Source organism: Argopecten irradians, chromosome 1 (assembly GCF_041381155.1).
Source record: "Argopecten irradians isolate NY chromosome 1, Ai_NY, whole genome shotgun sequence".
Lineage (NCBI taxonomy): Eukaryota > Metazoa > Mollusca > Bivalvia > Pectinida > Pectinidae > Argopecten > Argopecten irradians.
In genome coordinates this window covers 61,514,695-61,538,717 of record NC_091134.1, presented here as the reverse complement: position 1 = coordinate 61,538,717, position 24,023 = coordinate 61,514,695, and the positions used below count along the sequence as shown (strand labels likewise).

The following is a 24,023-nucleotide window of genomic DNA, read 5'->3' as shown; positions in this document are numbered from 1 at the left end:
AGGTTAAATAACGAAATGGGTTGAAAAGCAATGGGAATTTATGGGAAATTCATGGGATTGTAAGCAAACTTACTGAATAAAATGCACATATATTTGGATGCTTCATTCATTTGGCAATATAAATGTGAATTGTTATGTTGTGTTAACGAGACAGTTAATTACAGACCTCATGATGACCACTACGGAGTGTAAACCTTGACACTGATATTACAGGTAAGTTTTCACCTGCCTTTATAAGCTATTTGTCGTTATACAAGTTTTAATTTGCATAAAATTCATTTCACATATGCAGCATGCATGTCTTGTGTTGACATTTGTTGCAATAGTTTCTCTAGCGAATATAACTTGATTCCTTTTCAAATAATGCTTTTGACAGTTTATAAAATACATGCAGTTCCTATGTTAAATGGACTATATTTCATAGTCATTGTTAAACACTTTATTTTAATTGAAAATGATTTTTTCTTTTAAACCGATATGGTTTTTAAAAAAATGGATGAGGTATTCAACATTTTGGCATGGATGTTTATGAAGGGTTGTGATCAAATCCTTGCTAATGGCAGAGACAATTTGAAGATCTTGTAATATTTTTTATCTAGGCATGAAAATTAATGTCATTTAATATCACTTTCCTAAAGTGGTTATGTGCTTTGCATATATGATAATATATGTTTTCATCTGGTTACATACAAGTTTATGAAGGAAATTTTAAATAGAATGTGATCAATTGTTATGGTAGAAAGAAATTACATTTGTATAGATTTAAGAGGTGAGAAATCAACAGAGACAGGAATTTTGCTGACATTCCATTATTTATGAAATAATCTAGATTAGCTTTCCAGTTTAGCCTGTTAATCAGAGCCTGTAATGTCTACAAGAATGACTATGACCACCATTATAAAACGACATGGGAATAACGACATCTCCGCGTCAGTAATCATGACATGCTGGTATAATACGCGACTGGCAGAGATAGTGACTTTTGGCGTTGTATTTAGTTTTCGGCTGAAGACGTCCTTCTGGATGATATCCAGGGCGGGCATTGGTCACTGACCTAAATATAAAATATACACAACATAACAAACAGGAAACTTACAATGAATACCCAGGGTGTCACCTTGGTGTGTACTCATGCTGGCACGGATACAGAATTCAGTCAACCATGTCATTGTACCCAAAGTCAACGCATGACAGAATCTTAACTTTAAAGTTGGCGTTATATCAGCACTTCTAATACATCAAAACAAATTCACTAAGCAAGCATTATTTAGGTTTGAATATAAAGACTTTTTACAACTACCATGGACTGATTTCAACCTTTACAACTACCATGGACTGACTTCAACCTAACGTTTCACATCAAACATAAAATATCAAATGAAAAATCATATTTCTTTTATAAAGACTTGCTTAAAAGCCCTATTTGTGTTGTAAACATAAATCTATAAATAGCATGATAATGTTATGAGTTGTACATGTGTAGGGAAGTTTATCATTTATAGTACAGATATTAATTGGCATTGTATAAAATCTCATATAATTGACAGATTACATATATGAACAGAAAGTTTTAATGGCATAATTTGAACTAAATGTGATTTTGATAGATTGGAATGAAATTTTATAAATGGAATAAAAAATTGGACTTGGAAAATATGTATATGGAGCTTGATGATAATGTAGTGGTTAAGGTGCCTTGATGTTTTACGACTGCAATCATTGACTCTATATTGTTTTCGTGGACAGTTTCTCATTACTAGTCATATTCTCTCTACAAGAACATTTTTTACTTTGATCATCACCAAGTGACAATACAATGTAAATTAGACAATAAACTCAAATTAATCTTCACAATGATAAAATCATTGATTTCATTTTACTACACAAATATATGAAAAACTAAAAAGTTAGGAAGCTATACTGCCACATCTTTGATATCTCTCCCTCCATCTGTTATATATACTGACATCCCCTCCCATTGTTCTGATAATGCCAGTCTCTGTAGCTAGTCCTTGAGTAATGTTATATCCACTTTCACCACTCCACCCTATGATTTGGATAACCGACATGTTTTTTATCAATTTTTTTTAGGTAAAAGATAGTTAATGGACATGTGGCTGATAATCTGAGACGATGATTAGAATATGTCAGGTGTCAGCGTGAATCTGACAAGGAGATAGGGCACCTGTAACACCTCATTGTTCTATATCATTGTGTATAATTACATACAGATTACAAACATTATCACCTATTTCCTGATCAGTGTAGAATAAACTGGATGTGTGTTGTTTTTAAATTGTTATTTAAATTTTTGTACAATTGCTGTCATTGCAGGGTGAAGGACAAAAGGAAAGAGGAATTTATATCAAATCGGTGGTGCAAGGGGGTGCTGCTGCTCTTGTAAGTATCCATGGCAGCAAAAAGGTTACCTGATAATAACTAATAATTGATTGATTAAAACATTTACTTTGGCCATGCACTTGAATTGTCCTTAATGTCTGGTACCTTAGTACCAGGTTTAGAGAATTCATCAATGATCAATGAATATGAGTACCGTGATAATGTCCACAAACAACACACAATTTGTGTGAAGTATAGGATTAGGTTTTCCTTCTGAATCACCATAGTTTTATGTTAAAGAGGATAGATTAATGCCTGCATATTGAAACTACATGTACATATAAATAACAATTGCCACATTGATGGTGGACAATCAGTATTTCAACCAGAAGTAAATTGTTGATTTATACAGCTTGAATGGAGCTGCTTTAATTTTCTGTTTTGTATATTACACATGTACCCTATATAAGTTTGATATCGGTTACTAAAATAGGACCTTATTCACAAGTTTACACAATAGACTGTTTAAATGTTCCTGTTTATAGTGACACATGCCAATCAATAAAGAGGCGTCTGATTTCAATTTAAAGCAACTTAAATTACAAGTAGCACGTTATTTAATTTTCCGAGATAGTTTCTTCCCTTGTAGATACTGAATCTGTGTGAATTTAGAATAGTCAAATACAATCTACAAATCTATCTATAGGAGCTTGCATATGTTAAATAATTACTTTACAATTAGTCCAAACTTTAATCCAAGTTTATGATTTATAGAAAATCTAAATACTAAATCTGTGAAAATGTGAATGCAAAATGAAAGTAATTCAAGACACAAAAAGTGTATTGTCAGCTGTACCTAGAAAACATTGTATATTGGTCACCTGGTTCCTTGACCAGCCCTTGTAGTAATTATAGAGCATTTAGCTGAGTCACGGTCAGGTGGACGAGATGACCAGATAAGGATTCCCTAATAGCTAGTCTAGTCACACTGTCTGATCCAAGGGGAGATAATCATGGTCTGGTTTCCATGTCTTATTACAAGGTCTAGATGCCTAATTACATTAGACATGCAGAACTAATTAACATTCTCACTGACATCATAGCTATAATGGCCACAGAGACAGGTGCCCTCTGTGTGTTGTTAATGTTAACAGTTTGAGTATGTTACAATTAATTAAAAACGGTGTCAAGTATAGCTGGTTAACCTTAGTAGTTATTGACAGTCGTATCTATATTCTGTAGATGTATTATAATGACAGAGATTTAAGATTTCTTAATAAGGCAAAATAAAAAGAAGGACATTTTTATTAGTTTTATTTGGTAGTTTATGTGAAGACACGCGTACATACCATTAAATGACTAATATAGATTTAGGGAATTCTTGTTATGTTATGTAATGCATAATAGATATAATAATTAATGCATTACAAATTTAATAATTCTACGGCGGATTTAATTGCTTCCTTAATTACATATTCTGAAGGGTTATAATTAGAATTGACAATCAGCTTAGCTTCTGTTTTCTTATTAGTTGTTGATAAATAGAGAATTTGGTAGCCAAATGACTAAAATTTCTGACATTTAACATGGCGATACAAAGTTGAAGGTATGAATTAGGATGAACAAGTTTGTAAAGGTGAAGGTCACTTGTACTGAACATGGGGCGGGATTATGCCCTGGGAATGCTAAGGTTAATCATACAGTAAGCTCCAGAGATCAGGTGTAAAGCCCTAGTTTGATATTAGATGTAGACCTGGTAGTTACAATAACTCCTGTAACAATAGAAAAAAAAACTGTTTGGTCATCATATGGTAGATATGTAAAGTCGTTGTTATAGATGGGGGAGTTCCCACGATAGGTCCCAGTAGGACCAGCATCTGACAGTAACACACCAATAAAACATTCCCCTGTAGATCCATGTCCTACAGAGCCATTTTCTGGATCACTAGGTACTAAGTGCTGTAAGGGGTTAACTATGTGTGGGATACTCTCCTGTACATCAGGTCATCATACCAATTATTGTAATCAAACTCACTCCAGATTTCTAGAGATTTTCTGGAAGATTAGTTCACTTGATGTTGTCTCTGTTGACCTTTAAATTATAGCTATTGACATTTCATTGTTTTATAGATAGTGTTTATGTGGATGTTTCCGAACAATGATCAAAGAACCTGTGAGATTAGATAAATATTGCCTGTTAGATAAAAGTGTTGTTTTTTTCTCTGGTTAAGATAAATCATCAACACTATCTAAAACATAAATTCTATGTAATTATCTATAAATTCATTTTTAAAGTCATTTGAAACACAAGTAAATAATTTCTAAGCTGCATTTCTATTGAAATCAGATAATAATAATTATCATAGAAATCTATAAAGATAGTATTCCCAGTTTTGTACCATATTGAAAGTGGCTTCTGCTCACAATAACTATTTGTATAGCATTAGAGTTAGGTATGTGCCATGTTTGGTATATTGTCACTCTTTTGTTTTCCAGGACAAACGTCTACAGGCAGGAGACCAGCTACTGGAGGTCGATGGCAAGAGTCTGATTGGACTCACTCAGGAAAAGTGAGTAAACATTGGCCAACAATATCTAGACGTCTATTGCAATAACACAGTAAATGTATATAAATCATTGTCAAGGAAAAACACCACAACTCTGATAAACATCCAAATTTATTAGACTGTAAATTATATGGAATTTGAATCCGGTAATGTATTATTGGAAATATTTTGAAAACTTTAAAGGGAAAAAGTTAAGAAGAATTTTTACAAAAAAGGCATCAAATCTGGAGGCTATAGTCATAGGATTAGGGCTGATGGTGACTGCACCACTGGTAAATTAAATAACGGCTATCTACGGATTACCGAGTCGTAAAATCTGTCCAGGATTTCAATTCAGAGGAAATGTTTTATAGATGGGATCGATAATAAATAGAGGCGTTGAATTTATTTTGGACTTTTTGTGGTGACTTTCTGTGGTTGTGCCATAATCCCCTGTATAGTTTGAAAAGTTTTTAGTGGCTAACTATTGTGATGCAATACATCGGAAATGACACAGACTTAAACTATGTCTCGTACACAAGGACGCCTATATCTAATGCATGTTGTTGGTGCACTTAAAGGTGCATCATGTATTGATTTTCAATAGACATCCTGACCTTAACTGCTGAAATCATACAATAGGCCTACAGCTGTCTTTGATTTTATACAGGTAACAATTTCATAACTATTTAAATTTTTCATTCAGAGCTGCGGAGTTAATGACCAGAACTGGTCAAACAGTATCCCTCAAAGTGGCCAAACAAGGAGCTTTCTTCCATGGCCTTGCTAACCTCCTCAGTCAGCCCTCCCCTGTAATGCAGAGAGGTGAGTCTAATAATATGTTTCCTAATTAACATACCTATGAATTGCAATTGATTGGTTCACTTGTCGTGTGTCTATATCATGGGCACCTGTTACCTTCTCCTGGGTTATTAAATATTGATGACATCTAGTGCTGTCTGATGTTGAAATTGATCTACGATCTCACGAGACTGTGCAGTAGATCTATATTGTAATGAATAGGTCTGTACAAAGTTGGTATAGTAATACTGTAATCTTGTATCAGAACCAGTGACTACAACAAATATAAATTTTGTGATAGAATGGACTGCAAAATTATATTTATATTTCACAGAATATTATGTTATAGGTAAAACTGCTATGATGAAAGATTCTTCATCAACAGATAGAAATAACATTTAAACTTTTATCAGTGACAATATAACATCATAAGAGTTGTGATAGATACAGTGAAGATCTACTTGTGTGAAGAATTTTACCATTGTTTACCTATACTTACAGCTGCCTCCCCAAAGAAATCTTCACGACCCCAGGAGGAAGGTCCTCCTCCTTACAACGGTAGTGGCGATATGGATAGGGGGCGCCACGGTCCAGGACATCGCGACCAGCGTCAGGTGATGAACACCTCGCACAGTCGCTCTTCACCTTCACTTAACAGTATGTATCAAGGTGTATTCTGGCACTCACTGAGGGTGCTGGTGGGTGGGAGTGTCGATATGGGGGGAGGGGGTGTTGATGTGGGAGGGGGAGGGGCTGGTGTTATTTAGGGAAAAGTATGTTTGCAGGGAGCCTTTGAGATAAAATGGCAAAGAAATAATTGATTCCTATAAAATTTTAATCAAACATAAATGAAAAGTAAAAGATCATTTACAATAATTTGATCGAAGGCTATCCTGCAGAATACTTGCAAATATGTTAGATTTTCTAGCGTATGAATGTAAGTCTGAATTTGAATTTGGTTTGTATCCATAACAGAATACAGGCATGGAATGTCTCATAAAGACATGGAAAATATTTATGGAAGAAAGAGTGCTCTCTGGCGATCAATTCTAGAAGCTGATCTCCGTGAAGTGAAGGCAAAAGCATCAGAGAAAAAATTGGAGGAACTGAAAGAAAACGCAAATAATCGGAACAACAAAGTCATGTCTCTAGATCGTAGAACGACTCTGGGTCAGATGTCTGCTTGGGATGAATATGTTAGGGCAGGAAAGTCTCAAAGTTTGAATAGAAATCATAACGGTCAAATACACAACAATAACTATGTAAATGGTGGACCTGGTCCATACACAAACGGCCATGATTTACAACCTGATGAATATTACATCAACGGTTACGCTGACGATGAGATGGAGGAGAAGAAAAAAGATCTGCGGGTTGTACAAAAGGAGTTGAAAAAATTCACAAGTCAGGGACTTGGACCTAGTGGTGTTAAGAAACGCATTCGTAGTAAATCTATTGGTGACCTAACTGACCTCTCTAGGTCAGAAAGAAGGAAGCTGGAAAATGCCATTTTGGATCGGTATCAAAATAAAAATAATGCTTATAATAACGAGGATCAACAATCTCAAGACATATTACGGAGCAAGTCCGCTCAGATGTTGTCCAAGTCCAATAGAGCACGTTCATTGGAGCGTGATCTTCATGCTAATGGACATAATTCTAATGTGAAATATAATAATTATGTAAACAAACGGCCAGGGCGCCGGGCTCCTCCTCCAAGACCCCGAAGTGTAGGTTCAATAGCAGGCTTGATTCGTGACCCAAACAACAACCATGTTAAAAATGATGAATATAATCGATTCAAGAATTCCAGTATGATTCTGAACTCGTCCTCGATACCGTCCTTGGACTATGGTTCTAGTTCTGTGATCTCTTCATCACAAAGTTATGGCAGTGCTGTGTTTAGTGGGCCCCAGTATGATCAGAACACATCTCGCAGCTCTTCACTCGGGTATGCTAGTGATCCTAGTCGTCATGGTAACGAAAGGGGAAGCCATTCACGTCACTCCCTGGCCGCACCTCCATCTGATTATCGTGATCAGTACGCGGATCACAAACCCAGACTTTATTCTGACTCCTCAAATGGTAGGGGTCAGTCAGGGCCATTTACCTCTAGTCATACCTTTAATGGATCGGTCAGTAGCTCTAACACCTCTCTAAGGGGTCGGCCAGGGGGGAACTTTATAACCAGGAACCCACGCAGCAAGCATATCACCTCTGCTCAGCAGTATCGTAAGTAAAATGGGAAGTTACATGTCAAATACTGATAAAGGAACATTTTCAAACAGGAATAGGTTTAACTAAGATTCCTTATTACAAAGACAAATTTTGTATTTATCTTAACAATTGTAGGAGATATAATTATACAAAGTAATTCTTGTTGTGCCTTAGAATGCATTATAAGCAAATAATGTTTTTAGTTTAAAATCAGGTTTCAGTTTGTTTTATTGTGTCGCAAAAAGCTTCAGAAAAATTACAAACGAATTGACCTCATTAGTGTTACAAAGACCTATTCTTCAGAAAATAACAAAGCTTTAGAATGGTCTGGATACTGTACAAGATAAAAGCCAGGGGTTATAATATACATTTCATATGTATTGTGTAACACCTATATCTAATGCTATGTAATGTATGTATTGATAATGGTTGTGTAGTCTGTCCTAATATAGAACATAGTCATTATGGCATGGTCCCATCGTTTCTTTGTAGTCTATTGTCGGAGGTTTTGTTGTCTTTAAAGTAATTTGATAATCTGCCAAACAGCATAACAGTGGTACTTGTACTAATTGGCACTAATTAAGTTTCTAGGTATTGGCTCAAAACAGTCCGGCCAATATGAATGAAAATTCATGAATTCAATACCGTTTTAAAATAAAATAAATTTTATAGTTATCATAATTTTTTATCTTTGAAAATGTGTAGAAAAAATTAGCAAAGATGAAATTACCGATATAAACATTTCAGTCAATTTTGGATAGTGAATCATATTAATCATCTGAATTACCGATATAAACATTTCAGTCAATTTTGGATAGTGAATCATATTAATCATCTGAATTACCGATATAAACATTTCAGTCAATTTTGGATAGTGAATCATATTAATCATCTGAATTACGGATATAAACATTTCAGTCAATTTTGGATAGTGAATCATATTAATCATCTGAATTACCGATATAAACATTTCAGTCAATTTTGGATAGTGAATCATATTAATCATCTGAATTACCGATATAAACATTTCAGTCAATTTTGGATAGTGAATCATATTAATCATCTGAATTACCGATATAAACATTTCAGTCAATTTTGGATAGTGAATCATATTAATCATTCTGAATTACCGATATAAACATTTCAGTCAATTTTGGATAGTGAATCATATTAATCATCTGAATTACCGATATAAACATTTCAGTCAATTTTGGATAGTGAATCATATTAATCATCTGAATTACCGATATAAACATTTCAGTAATTTTGGATAGTGAATCATATTAATCACTGAATTACGATATAAACATTTCAGTCAATTTTGGATAGTGAATCATATTAATCATCTGAATTACCGATATAAACATTTCAGTCAATTTTGGATAGTGAATCATATTAATCATCTGAATTACCGATATAACATTTCAGTCAATTTTGGATAGTGAATCATATTAATCATCTGAATTACCGATATAAACATTTCAGTCAATTTTGGATAGTGAATCATATTAATCATCTGAATTACCGATATAAACATTTCAGTCAATTTTGGATAGTGAATCATTCTGATCTTACATCAATTTTGGATAGTGAATCATATTAATCATCTGAATTACCGATATAAACATTTCAGTCAATTTTGGATAGTGAATCATATTAATCATCTGAATTACCGATATAAACATTTCAGTTTCAGTCAATTTTGGATAGTGAATCATATTAATCATCTGAATTACCGATATAAACATTTCAGTCAATTTTGGATAGTGAATCATATTAATCATCTGAATTACCGATATAAACATTTCAGTCAATTTTGGATAGTGAATCATATTAATCATCTGAATTACCGATATAAACATTTCAGTCAATTTTGGATAGTGAATCATATTAATCATCTGAATTACCGATATAAACATTTCAGTCAATTTTGGATAGTGAATCATATTAATCATCTGAATTACCGATATAAACATTTCAGTCAATTTTGGATAGTGAATCATATTAATCATCTGAATTACCGATATAAACATTTCAGTCAATTTTGGATAGTGAATCATATTAATCATCTGAATTACCGATATAAACATTTCAGTCAATTTTGGATAGTGAATCATATTAATCATCTGAATTACCGATATAAACATTTCAGTCAATTTTGGATAGTGAATCATATTAATCATCTGAATTACCGATATAAACATTTCAGTCAATTTTGGATAGTGAATCATATTAATCATCTGAATTACGATATAAACATTTCAGTCAATTTTGGATAGTGAATCATATTAATCATCTGAATTACCGATATAAACATTTCAGTCAATTTTGGATAGTGAATCATATTAATCATCTGAATTACCGATATAAACATTTCAGTCAATTTTGGATAGTGAATCATATTAATCATCTGAATTACCGATATAAACATTTCAGTCAATTTTGGATAGTGAATCATATTAATCATCTGAATTACGATATAAAATTTCAGTCAATTTTGGATAGTGAATCATATTAATCATCTGAATTACCGATATAAACATTTCAGTCAATTTTGGATAGTGAATCATATTAATCATCTGAATTACCGATATAAACATTTCAGTCAATTTTGGATAGTGAATCATATTAATCATCTGAATTACCGATATAAACATTTCAGTCAATTTTGGATAGTGAATCATATTAATCATCTGAATTACCGATATAAACATTTCAGTCAATTTTGGATAGTGAATCATATTAATCATCTGAATTACCGATATAAACATTTCAGTCAATTTTGGATAGTGAATCATATTAATCATCTGAATTACCGATATAAACATTTCAGTCAATTTTGGATAGTGAATCATATTAATCATCTGAATTACCGATATAAACATTTCAGTCAATTTTGGATAGTGAATCATATTAATCATCTGAATTACCGATATAAACATTTCAGTCAATTTTGGATAGTGAATCATATTAATCATCTGAATTACCGATATAAACATTTCAGTCAATTTTGGATAGTGAATCATATTAATCATCTGAAATTACCGATATAAACATTTCAGTCAATTTTGGATAGTGAATCATATTAATCATCTGAATTACGGATATAAACATTTCAGTCAATTTTGGATAGTGAATCATATTAATCATCTGATACATTACCGATATAAACATTTCAGTCAATTTTGGATAGTGAATCATATTAATCATCTGAATTACCGATATAAACATTTCAGTCAATTTTGGATAGTGAATCATATTAATCATCTGAATTACCGATATAAACATTTCAGTCAATTTTGGATAGTGAATCATATTAATCATCTGAATTACCGATATAAACATTTCAGTCAATTTTGGATAGTGAATCATATTAATCATCTGAATTACCGATATAAACATTTCAGTCAATTTTGGATAGTGAATCATATTAATCATCTGAATTACCGATATAAACATTTCAGTCAATTTTGGATAGTGAATCATATTAATCATCTGAATTACGATATAAACATTTCAGTCAATTTTGGATAGTGAATCATATTAATCATCTGAATTACCGATATAAACATTTCATCAATTTTGGGATAGTGAATCATATTAATCATCTGAATTACCGATATAAACATTTCAGTCAATTTTGGATAGTGAATCATATTAATCATCTGAATTACCGATATAAACATTTCAGTCAATTTTGGATAGTGAATCATATTAATCATCTGAATTACCGATATAAACATTTCAGTCAATTTTGGATAGTGAATCATATTAATCATCTGAATTACCGATATAAACATTTCAGTCAATTTTGGATAGTGAATCATATTAATCATCTGAATTACCGATATAAACATTTCAGTCAATTTTGGATAGTGAATCATATTAATCATCTGAATTACCGATATAAACATTTCAGTCAATTTTGGATAGTGAATCATATTAATCATCTGAATTACCGATATAAACATTTCAGTCAATTTTGGATAGTGAATCATATTAATCATCTGAATTACCGATATAAACATTTCAGTCAATTTTGGATAGTGAATCATATTAATCATCTGAATTACCGATATAAACATTTCAGTCAATTTTGGATAGTGAATCATATTAATCATCTGAATTACCGATATAAACATTTCAGTCAATTTTGGATAGTGAATCATATTAATCATCTGAATTACCGATATAAACATTTCAGTCAATTTTGGATAGTGAATCATATTAATCATCTGAATTACCGATATAAACATTTCAGTCAATTTTGGATAGTGAATCATATTAATCATCTGAATTACCGATATAAACATTTCAGTCAATTTTGGATAGTGAATCATATTAATCATCTGAATTACCGATATAAACATTTCAGTCAATTTTGGATAGTGAATCATATTAATCATCTGAATTACCGATATAAACATTTCAGTCAATTTTGGATAGTGAATCATATTAATCATCTGAATTACCGATATAAACATTTCAGTCAATTTTGGATAGTGAATCATATTAATCATCTGAATTACCGATATAAACATTTCAGTCAATTTTGGATAGTGAATCATATTAATCATCTGAATTACGATATAAACATTTCAGTCAATTTTGGATAGTGAATCATATTAATCATCTGAAATTACGATATAAACATTTCAGTCAATTTTGGATAGTGAATCATATTAATCATCTGAATTACCGATATAAACATTTCAGTCAATTTTGGATAGTGAATCATATTAATCATCTGAATTACGATATAAACATTTCAGTCAATTTTGGATAGTGAATCATATTAATCATCTGAATTACGATATAAACATTTCAGTCAATTTTGGATAGTGAATCATATTAATCATCTGAATTACCGATATAAACATTTCAGTCAATTTTGGATAGTGAATCATATTAATCATCTGAATTACCGATATAAACATTTCAGTCAATTTTGGATAGTGAATCATATTAATCATCTGAATTACCGATATAAACATTTCAGTCAATTTTGGATAGTGAATCATATTAATCATCTGAATTACCGATATAAACATTTCAGTCAATTTTGGATAGTGAATCATATTAATCATCTGAATTACCGATATAAACATTTCAGTCAATTTTGGATAGTGAATCATATTAATCATCTGAATTACCGATATAAACATTTCAGTCAATTTTGGATAGTGAATCATATTAATCATCTGAATTACCGATATAAACATTTCAGTCAATTTTGGATAGTGAATCATATTAATCATCTGAATTACCGATATAAACATTTCAGTCAATTTTGGATAGTGAATCATATTAATCATCTGAATTACCGATATAAACATTTCAGTCAATTTTGGATAGTGAATCATATTAATCATCTGAATTACCGATATAAACATTTCAGTCAATTTTGGATAGTGAATCATATTAATCATCTGAATTACCGATATAAACATTTCAGTCAATTTTGGATAGTGAATCATATTAATCATCTGAATTACCGATATAAACATTTCAGTCAATTTTGATAGTGAATCATTTCTGAATTACATATAAACATTTCAGTCAATTTTGGATAGTGAATCATTTAATCATCTGAATTAGATATAAACATTTCAGTCAATTTGTAGTGAATCATATTAATCATCTGAATTACCGATATAAACATTTCAGTCAATTTTGTGAATCATATTAATCATCTGAATTACCGATATAAACATTTCAGTCAATTTTGTGAATCATATTAATCATCTGAATTACCGATATAAACATTTCAGTCAATTTTGGATAGTGAATCATATTAATCATCTGAATTACCGATATAAACATTTCAGTCAATCAGTGAATCATATTAATCATCTGAAGAAAGAAACTTTGTATGCTAACATTTTCCTGGATGTTTAACCTTTTGTTATTTTCATTCTTCAGGTGATGGTATGGGATCAGATCGCATGAAGGCTACATCAACTGGGAACCTACGGGATCCACAGATGTCTCAAGTTCAGCCCCCAAATCACCACGAGCGGATCATGCACCCACGTGACATGAGGGATCCTGGACTGATGTCAAAATCTATTCCAAACCTTAGGATGGACAATTCTTTTGACAGTAGAGAACATCAACAGGGCCCTCCACAACAGATGAGGCCTGCTGCATCGGTAGGTGCCCTCCAACATGACTACTACAACCATAGCATGGATAGGAGAGGTGACCCCCGGGCACATGACTACGAGAACCAACAGAATCTGGATCCCAGACTCAGGAATGCCCCAGAACCTGGGCGAATGGACAGGGGCTACCCTGAGGCAGCACAGTCCTTGCCACCAAACATTGGTCTGGCAGGAGGTAGGGGTCCTCCTTCATCCAGAAATTCACAGTCGAGTTTCAGAGATGAAAGGCCACGATCAGAATATTTCGGTCATCCGGCTGAGAGACCAGATCTCCGCGAGGAACGGCCAAGATCAATGGAGATTAATGCTAATAAGATCCATGAGTGGCAACAGAAATACAATATGGACGATCACCATTCTCAACCTTCACCACACGAGAGAAGTTTTGAAGGTCGTGACCCTAATTATGTGAATACGTCTCGTTCGCCACCCCACTCCAGTCCTGGATATGTGAATTCAGGTGACATTCCAAAAATGAGTGCAAACAATGAGGCACGCCAGCCGAACTTTTATGAAAATACTGTACCAAGACAGACAGAACCTCAGCCGGCTTTCCATCAAATGAGGAAGCCACAGATGGACCACCCACCACAAACCGCACCCAAACCCATGGTGGCTACCAAGCCAGCGTCGCGGGTGATGCCAGTTGACATTCCTCGTGTAGAAGCAGACAATCGCCACTCTCAGCCACACTTTTTCGACCCCCGGACACAGCAAGGCCAGGCATCACCAAAGCCGATGAACCAGTCCAGTTATATGGCAGGTCAGCCTCATATGGTACACTCCCCGGGCTTTAACGATCCTCGCAACGCAAGTCTTCAGAGAAACCAGAAGTTCCCCCAAGGAAGGGAGATGTACAACCACCACCAAAGTCCAGAATTACCCCCTGCCCCCTTAGACATTCCTCCTGAGCTTCCACCCCCTCCAGCAGGTATGGATATGGATGATGACCTACCGCCCTTGCCACCACCACCCCCCGCCCAGGACTACCGGCCAGATCCCCGTGATGATATGGACCCCCCCTATGCAAATCAAGGTGACCCTCGCTTTAGCATGCCTCCCAGTAGTTACTCATCGTACAACGCACCTCATCAACAGTCAAATTACTCACAGCACCACTTTCAGGATCCTCGTCAGGACCATTCCATGATGGCCTACTCAGAACCACAACGACATCCACCACCACAGCAGCTGCCACCTGCTAAACCACAACACATTCATCCTCAGAGTTACCAGCCAAATCATGACTACCAGAATATCAGCTATGAGGGACGATCACCGAATCGCTCCTTTGAATCTCCACCTCAGCATTCACCAAACCAGAACGTTTACGAGCCATACGAGAACAAAAGTGCTTCATTACCCCCAGGTGTAGCTCCTCAGGGTTATATGCCTCAAGCACCCATGAAAAACACAACAATGCCACGCAACATGGCTGCTCCCCAGCAGTTCACATCTCAAAGTAAAAACCGACTTGTAGCAGAAATGTCAGAGCGCACCAAAGACGGAAAACCGTTAAGCTCTGCCTGGGATCGTGACGAGAAGGAGAGGATTGAAAAAGAACAGCAGATAGATATGAAAAAGGCAAGGGATGCAGAAATATCTGACCTTGAGTCAAGGTCATACCTTTCTCCTCAAGAGCAGGACAGACTTAGGAAATTGAGGCTGGAGCAAGAGTTCCAACGCCGTGTCCAGGAAGTGGAGGGACGAGAAGAGGAAGAGGAGGACTCAGACCACGACATCTCCAACAACACACAAACGGTAAGTCAGTCCATGAAAAAAAAAATGCCTAAAGAGAGAATGTTTCAAAAGATATTTTGACATAGATAGAATCAATGGAAATTGATTCTGGAAGAATTACAGATCAGGTCTACAGATCATATTTCAATAATGGTTAGATACGAGAGATTCTTAAAGCCTCAAATACTTCTACAGTTTCTTGAACGTCTTTCTGAAGAATTGAAGTGACCTCAAATTATTACTGGTACTTATCTGTTTGTTTCTTTCTTACTTCCTTTGTAAGAACAAGATACTGACGTTTTGCATGTTGAATTTTCACAGGGCCGAGAGTATATGATCAATGCATTAAAGGAGGACATCGTTAAAGCTCAGAAACGATTGGAGGACTATAACCGCAAACGCATGTTTGAGGAGATGGATAAGGAGAAGGAACGCAAGGCAGTGTAAGTATACAGCTTACAAAATAGGAAGCAAGATTTTCTATGAGAAAGGTTTTAATTTATTGAAGTGAAACTTTATGATAAAAAACAAAAATAACCATGTATTCCTCTATTGAATGGATATTATTTGATCTAAATTATGATTATGAGAAAGGTATTATTTCAAAGTTAGCTATTTCTGCCAGCATATATTGAAGTTGAAGGAAACATTTGGTTTTAAACAGGCTTGAGGCAAGGTGAGTTTGCTACCAGAATGAATGTCAACCAAACAATGCAACTCCTTGGATGATATTAAAACCCTTTGCAAAAACATAATAAAAAAATGTCACCTTGCATTACAGCAAATCTAATTTATAAAACTTCTTCCTGACTGAATAGCACATGTTTTTCTTGCTATGTTTTACATAATATGAATGCACAAAATGGAAACTGCAGCACTCTATATTATATATCATGATTTCTATCACTGCATTCACTGGCTTTGACAGCATCCCATACCTTCACTCTCATGAAATTCCCTTATCCTCTAATCATCTGCAGCATCTCATCTCTTGCATGTAAATTCTTGTAATTTTAAAAATCTCATCTATTGAAAAAAAATTCAGTAATTATCATTATGGAATAGTAATTATGAATTATTTCTTTGGTGAACTGAAATGGATTTAGATTAGATGATGTTTGAGGAAATGGCTTAAGTTGGTAGTCTAATTTGCTAATTTGTATTATTTTTCTGGTTGTAGTTTGGAGAGAAAGCTGGAGATGTTTGAAAGAGAGAAAGAGGAGAGACAAGAAAGGCTGCGACAGCGCCAGGAGAAACGACAGCGTGAACAGGAGGAGAAGCTACAGAAACTGAAGGTAAGTTACCCAGCTGTCATTACTCCGTTACCTAGGCAAAAATTTGGTTGAATAGCTCTTACATTGGACGTCTAGACTAATTCTGTATAATACATGTTTTAAGGTATAGGCTGTTTTCACCTTGGCATTATATATGTTAACGAAATTGTTTCTTCTCAAAATTGTAAAATTGACCTTGACATTAAAATTGGTGTGATTTTAAAGACTTTATAGTTATAAATATATTTATTCCATAACTATGCATGTTTCACAATGGAATAACCAAGATCTCTTGATTCCGATTGGCTCTCAACTTTGGGCTACTTTTTATAGCGCATTTTCTTTTAAATAGCATTATATTTACTGTTTAACAGGTAGTTGCTTATTCAAAGTATCGAACAATAGAATATTGGCTCTCTATTTAGGCACTATATTTTATGGCGGAAAGATATCACTACACAATGTCTGGTGGTAAGTTTCCCTGAATGAAGATGAGAAAATGGTCACCTCGGTATAAATATAGAGCTAAAGTTATGGGATAAATAAGTTCCCCAACGTGTGACTGTTGTTTATCATGTTTATCTAAACTCTTGTTAGTTAATTTTCAAATTTTCAAAAGACACTCGCTAAAGCTTGTGTCTTTTCAAAATTTGAACATTAACTAACTTGAGTTTGATAAACATGATAAACAAAGTCACTTGTTGGGGAACCTCTATATATGATACTAGTGCTGTAAATGATGGCTCTTCTTGATTCAGACATTTAGCTCTAAAATATAATCACACTAAATGCATTTTTCTGTAGGCCGTTAGTGAAGAAATCATTAAATTCATCACTGCTTCGATCTCCTAAAAATTAACTTTGCACTGAAATTTAATTTTACCAATAAAGTATATTTATAGTATGTGATTCTTATGGAAATTGTAACTAAAAAGTTTTATTGAATATTTTAGGAGAGCAGAGAAAAGCAGCGTCAGGAGTATGAGGAACAGAAACGCCTCATGATAGCAGAAGAGGAGAAAAATAGGGCCAGGAAAATGGAGGAAATACAACGACGAAAGGATATTGTAAGTTTTCATATCGCTTTTGCTTCTGATGTTTGTTCATAAATTGAACTGAAATACTTACTCTCTGGTTTAAAGATACTTCTGATAGGTTCACTGTTCAGATAAAAATTACATAATTAAGGAATCTTGGGTATTTTTGTAAAGTATTGTTATTGAGTGACTTTTTTATTCCTCAGAAGAAAAGATATTTTAGACATGGGGAATACTTCCATTCCTGTCATACAGAGGTAGGAGCATGTCTCTAAGTCACATCTAAAAATAGATACAAAATATTTTTGTCTGTACATATCAAAAACCAGAAAATTATGTTTTCCAGGAGCGTGAACAGAAGAGAAAGGCACAGGAGGCACGTGATGCAGAGGAGAAAGTTCTCCGTGCCGAGGCACGACGACGTGAGGAAGAATTCCAGCGTCAGCAACAGGAACAACGGGATCGTGAACGTCGAGAGGCGAACCGTGAAATTACTGTCACAGATGAACGGAAACGACTAGAAGTGTTAACAGTGCAAACGCAACAACAGCAACAGTACCAGCCATATGCGAATCTTCCTTCTCAGTACTCGCCTCCTGATAGATACACGATAAACGTGCCACCTCCTCCCACGCGCGGCTCCTCATACGAGGCAGCAAACAGATCAAACGGTGGAGGTCCCAATAGTTACGAGGCCGCGACCAGATCAAACCCCAGTATGGTAAACAGTTATAATGGATATAAAAGTCATTCACCTGCTGGGAGAGGGCCTCCAGAGCCAGCCTTTAAAAAGTCTGTGAAATTTAACACGCAGTTGGAGACACAAATAAACACTTATAATGAAGATCAGGGTCGAGGAAACTCGGTGTCGTCGTATCGATCTTCAGTGTCGGATCAACATTCGCCATCTTCGCCCAGCATCAATTCACCCGCTCTTGATAACAACAGTAATGCATTTGTATCAACTCCGCAACAAAACCATGTAGATCAAAAATACTGCACAACGGAAAACACACCGACTGTCATAGGAGCACAGGAAGTGTATAGAGACCCACGGAACCGGATAAATGCTCAAAAAGACTTCATTGTCGCGCAACCTTATAAGAAAGGACAGGAAAAAATGTCATTCAAAGACAAAATGAAATTCTTTGCTGCTGAAGCAGGTGAAGAAACACCAAAGTACAAACCAAAAGCATCAAAAACTCTCCGAAATATAGAATCTCAGCTTCATAATGGGCAATGAGGCAGTCCTTGTTGATGGGGTATAGGATGTATTGTTTTAATGTGAGAGTCCTGTGATGTAAGGTTTAGAGGACCAAAGAGTTGTTACAACTCATCACCCTCACAAATGATGTGGAGTTGCTCCCCTTGGCAGCATGTTATGACAAGATGTTAGAATTGTTATCAGCAAGATATTGTTTTCTCAAATGTAAGGGAAAGAAAAGTGCTGATTATTTTACAGTAATGAATGATCTTCTTTGTTGGCATTAGGTTTTCTTACAAACTGAACTTCACCTTCTTGTTCCTGTGCAGGATAGATTTGGTAAAGGTACTCTAAATCTTGATGTACTGGAGACACAGATTTTCACATATCGTTATGATCACTTCTCATTCATCAGATAGTGTACACGGCCAGGTAATCAGATTCTCATTACTTCAACAACATATTTTGGAGCCTAATCATGTATCTTTTATAATAACTGAAATAATTAAGTTGTGTGTAAACTCATTTCAAACTCAAACATTAGCCAAAAATGGAATGAATGATTATGGATAAATTTTACCAAAATACAAACATAAATATGATGGAGAGGTAATAAGACTGAATGATTTCTTAGTTATATTTTAGTGGATACTTTGTCCTAATTAAATGAGACGTGCATGTCGTACTGTTAACAACTACTTGGAGTTGATATGTTCCTATAACAATTGTCGTGCAATTTTTTTCTTTCTTACAATTTTTTTTATTGAAACGAATTTATTTCTAAATGTTAGTTATGAGATATGATTTTGGTAATGAAAAGTGTGGATTAGCCGATATTATATGAAGGCTGTGATCCTCGAATACACATTTTGATATTAGTCTTGTTCATTCTACGATGTACATATTGAGAGAATGATGAACACATGTACAGTATATACATGGACAAGGAGAAAGGACAGACTGAGAGATTTATATCATTTACTATTATGCAGCTTTTTGTAATACATTAAATAACTGTACAAATATTGTTACTATCATTACAACAAATGGAGATCACTGTTACAAAGGTTCGCACATATCTACGGCTGTTGTACATAGATTTGTTAACATTATAAATAATTCAAAGGACAAGAAACAAAACAAATATATCCTTCATATGTGGAAATGGAACTACATGTGTGGATTGTGTGTGTGATACACGTGTGAATAGGATAATTGGTGCACCTTGTTACACATGTTAGTCCTATGGAGTGGAAGGGTGTGTGTGTGTGGCCGACGGCCTCATGTTATATCATTATATATAAATATATATATATATATGGACATTTGTATATAGCAAAATTACATATTAATGTTATGTACATACGAAGAGTTTTATATTTTGATAAGGTTGGAGGTATAGTATAAATTTAGTGAATTTTTTAGATCCTCATCCATAGGTCATGCAAACTCGCAGATAACTTGACTATAGACAGGTTCATGTAGTCGCAGGTAAGTTAATTAGACCGGTGTGTCACAGGTACATCATATCAATCTGCTTATCCTGTTACCTGTGACAAGTCTGATTTCATGAAGCTTATTTCTCTATAAACTAAGGTATATATCTTTACTCGGCGACCAGCTCTAATAGTTCTTGGAGAATGATTTGTGGCTATATACTTGGCTTCAAGTTGAATGATACTACATTCCAATATAACCATTCCATAACATTCTTGGTTGTCAAATTCTCTGAGGTAAGGTTCATTTCCTGACCAAAGCCTGCCTGCAGTTAACTTTTATCATAATTCAGATTCAGAAGATAGATCCAGGTAAATATCACTGATACTTGTATCTATGTCTAGACTAATTAAGCATTGAAACAAATCTGCTAGCTTTCTGATAACATTCTGGAACACATCTGTTGTCATCTGTTCCTTGTAGTGATGATTTTAAACTTAAAAGATTATAAGTTGCCCGTTCATTGACTAGCAATTTTAATGGTGCATATAAAGGCATTTTAATCTTCACTGTAGCCTAAGGCTTGATAATTATGTTTTAAACGATTTTCAAACCAATAAAAAAACATTGAATTTATTTATCTGGGATTGTTTCTTGTAATTTTGTCGATGTGTTACCTGTTCTTCTGCATTTATTCTTCAATCAAATATACTCATTTTTCAAATTCTAAAACCTTGGCAAACATGTTTTATCAAGGGCACTTCTATAAGTTATTTTAGTCCTTTTGGTTTTGTGTTCAACACAGCCTACTGTTTACCGATTCATAGCATCCATTAGGTACCCATGTTTTAAGTAAACACGTTCCAATGATATCAATTCCATGATTATCCCTCTATCACTATTGGTTGTGCCTTACTCATTCCAGGTTGTGAACCGAATATCATCTGTCCGTTTTTGTAACAATGGAGGTTGTATAAATTGTTGGCTATATATTATTTGTAGATATCATTATTTTTCCCTTGCTGTAAGGGACGACTCTCTCCCTTCCCATAAATTGCTGGTAATGTTCAGTTTCTGCCCGTAAAAAAATCTTGAAAAACTTTCTACCAAACCTTCACGGGTGCCAAAGGGAGGTAATTTGTGTGCTGTGTTAAACTATTGTCAATAGCTAGAGCCTGGCTATCAGAGGTAGAGAACGAGTCCCTTATGTGTTTCCCCTGTCCAAATGAGTGTAGCTTTTGACTGATCTGTCTAGAACTGCGGCCAAGTTTGTAGAATTTTTACTTGCTGTTATTGCATTGTCAGTGTAGTAATTTCATCGCATGCACCTGTAATCCATGCTAAGCAATAAATTAACGTATATAACAACTCATCAAGACTTTTTTGTTTCTTTTCTAGTTTCTGTGTTTCTTTTATTTATGATTTATTCCGAAAGAAAACAGATTTTCAGTCTTTTCAAGATAATCCCAATTATTTAGAGGTAAATTCCATCACTGCGACAGGAAACCAGCTCCTGATACAACACCCTTTACAGAGAATTACAGGGTACATCATAAACAAATTTTACAGATTCTGCTCTACTCTTGTGATAACCAATTGCACTACTTACAAGTTGTTGACTTGCAGTTAGACAAGAGATGTTATTTCAGCAAAGAACAGTAATTTCACTGAAGAATTTAAATTCATGATCAGATTTTGCCAATCAGATTTCATATTCTAATGACAATTTTAGTTGATCAAAAAAAATAGAAAAAAAAAAGAATATGAAGTCTATGTAATTAGGATTGTAATAAGGAAAGGGAACATATATCCCCACAGAAATACTGTGCTCTCGAATATCCCCATAGAAATACTGTGCTCTTGACCATATCTGTGTACAGACGAAACAAATGAGAACTTGGTGGTCTTCCATTTTACCTCGGATATGATTTATCAGTTCAGTGGTAGACGTTGGCGGTAACAGCAATGCATGTCCATCTTATTTTTATCAGGACTTGGAAGCCTACTGTTGATATCCAAACCACTCAAAATCTATTGTTCCTTTACAAGATATCAACTTATAGATTCATCATAGACAAGGCTACACGTGGAAAGCGCTGCAAGGGAGATAACTCTGTAATAATTTTCTCTGTAATTCCGAAACATTTCTGCAAGCAATGGATACTACAGAGGTAACAGTACAGTTAGCACATGTACACAAGTCTGATTCAGAGGAATCCGAGGGGGTTGTCTACTCCTAATGTATAACATGAACTGTTTGTGGGGACTTCCCAGGGGAATGTCTACTCCTAATGTATAACATGTACTGTTTGTGGGGACTTCCCAGGGGATTGTCCACTCTTAATGTATAACATGAACTGTTTGTGGGGACTTCCGCTGGGAATGTCTACTCCTAATGTATAACATGTACTGTTTGTGGGGACTTACCAGGGAATTGTCTACTCCTAATGTATAACATGTACTGTTTGTGGGGACTTCCGATGGGAATGTCTACTCCTAATGTATAACATGTACTGTTTGTGGACTGTTTGTGGGGACTCTTCCAGGGGAATGTCTGCTCCTAATAGGAATGTCTACTCCTAATGTATAACATGTACTGTTTGTGGGGACTTCCCAGGGGATTGTCTACTCTTAATGTATAACATGAACTGTTTGTGGGGACTTCCAAAGGGAATTGTCTACTCTTAATGTATAACATGAACTGTTTGTGGGGACTTCCAAAGGGAATTGTCTACTCTTAATGTATAACATGAACTGTTTGTGGGGACTTCCAAAGGGAATTGTCTACTCTAATGTATAACATGTACTGTTTGTGGAGACTTCCGAGGGGATTGTCTACTCCTAATGTATAACATGTACTGTTTGTGGAGACTTCCGATGGGAATGTCTACTCCTAATGTATAACATGTACTGTTTGTGGAGACTTCTGATGGGAATGTCTACTCCTAATGTATAACATGTACTGTTTGTGGGGACTTCCCAGGGGATTGTCTACTCTAAGATAAACTCATTAGGAATATTGATGTTTGGTATGGAGAATTTTCAGTTTTACTGCCAATAACATTTAAGAGTAGTTTGAAATGAGAAACCGTAAGAATGAGACATTTCACCAAATATTCATTGGAAGCGAAGTTTTCTTTCTATTTGTAATGTATTTAAGTCTTATTTGGTTGTCATTGGATTTATTCTCTATCATGAAGTAAAATGCAAACAATACCACTACATGGATTAACTCAAAACCAAACTGGACCTTACAAATATTT

At 34.6% G+C, this 24,023-nt stretch overlaps 1 protein-coding gene across 2 annotated transcripts in view; it reads left to right on the top strand.

The window, feature by feature from the left end:
- LOC138336779 (afadin-like) overlaps positions 1–22,132 on the top strand; it is an 84,076-nt gene extending 61,944 nt beyond the window's left edge. Inside the window, exons 18-27 of one of the 2 annotated variants that reach the window (XM_069286346.1) lie at positions 2,335–2,400; positions 4,837–4,910; positions 5,593–5,711; positions 6,189–6,344; positions 6,663–7,919; positions 13,827–15,829; positions 16,130–16,251; positions 16,989–17,103; positions 18,036–18,149; positions 18,466–22,132. In XM_069286346.1, the coding sequence (XP_069142447.1) occupies positions 2,335–2,400; positions 4,837–4,910; positions 5,593–5,711; positions 6,189–6,344; positions 6,663–7,919; positions 13,827–15,829; positions 16,130–16,251; positions 16,989–17,103; positions 18,036–18,149; positions 18,466–19,362 (4,923 nt within the window). In that variant the 3' untranslated portion in view covers positions 19,363–22,132. The remainder of the gene's footprint in view (positions 1–2,334; positions 2,401–4,836; positions 4,911–5,592; positions 5,712–6,188; positions 6,345–6,662; positions 7,920–13,826; positions 15,830–16,129; positions 16,252–16,988; positions 17,104–18,035; positions 18,150–18,465) is intronic. The other variant, XM_069286354.1, reaches the window with a different exon arrangement.
- The last annotated feature ends 1,891 nt before the right edge of the window (positions 22,133–24,023 follow it).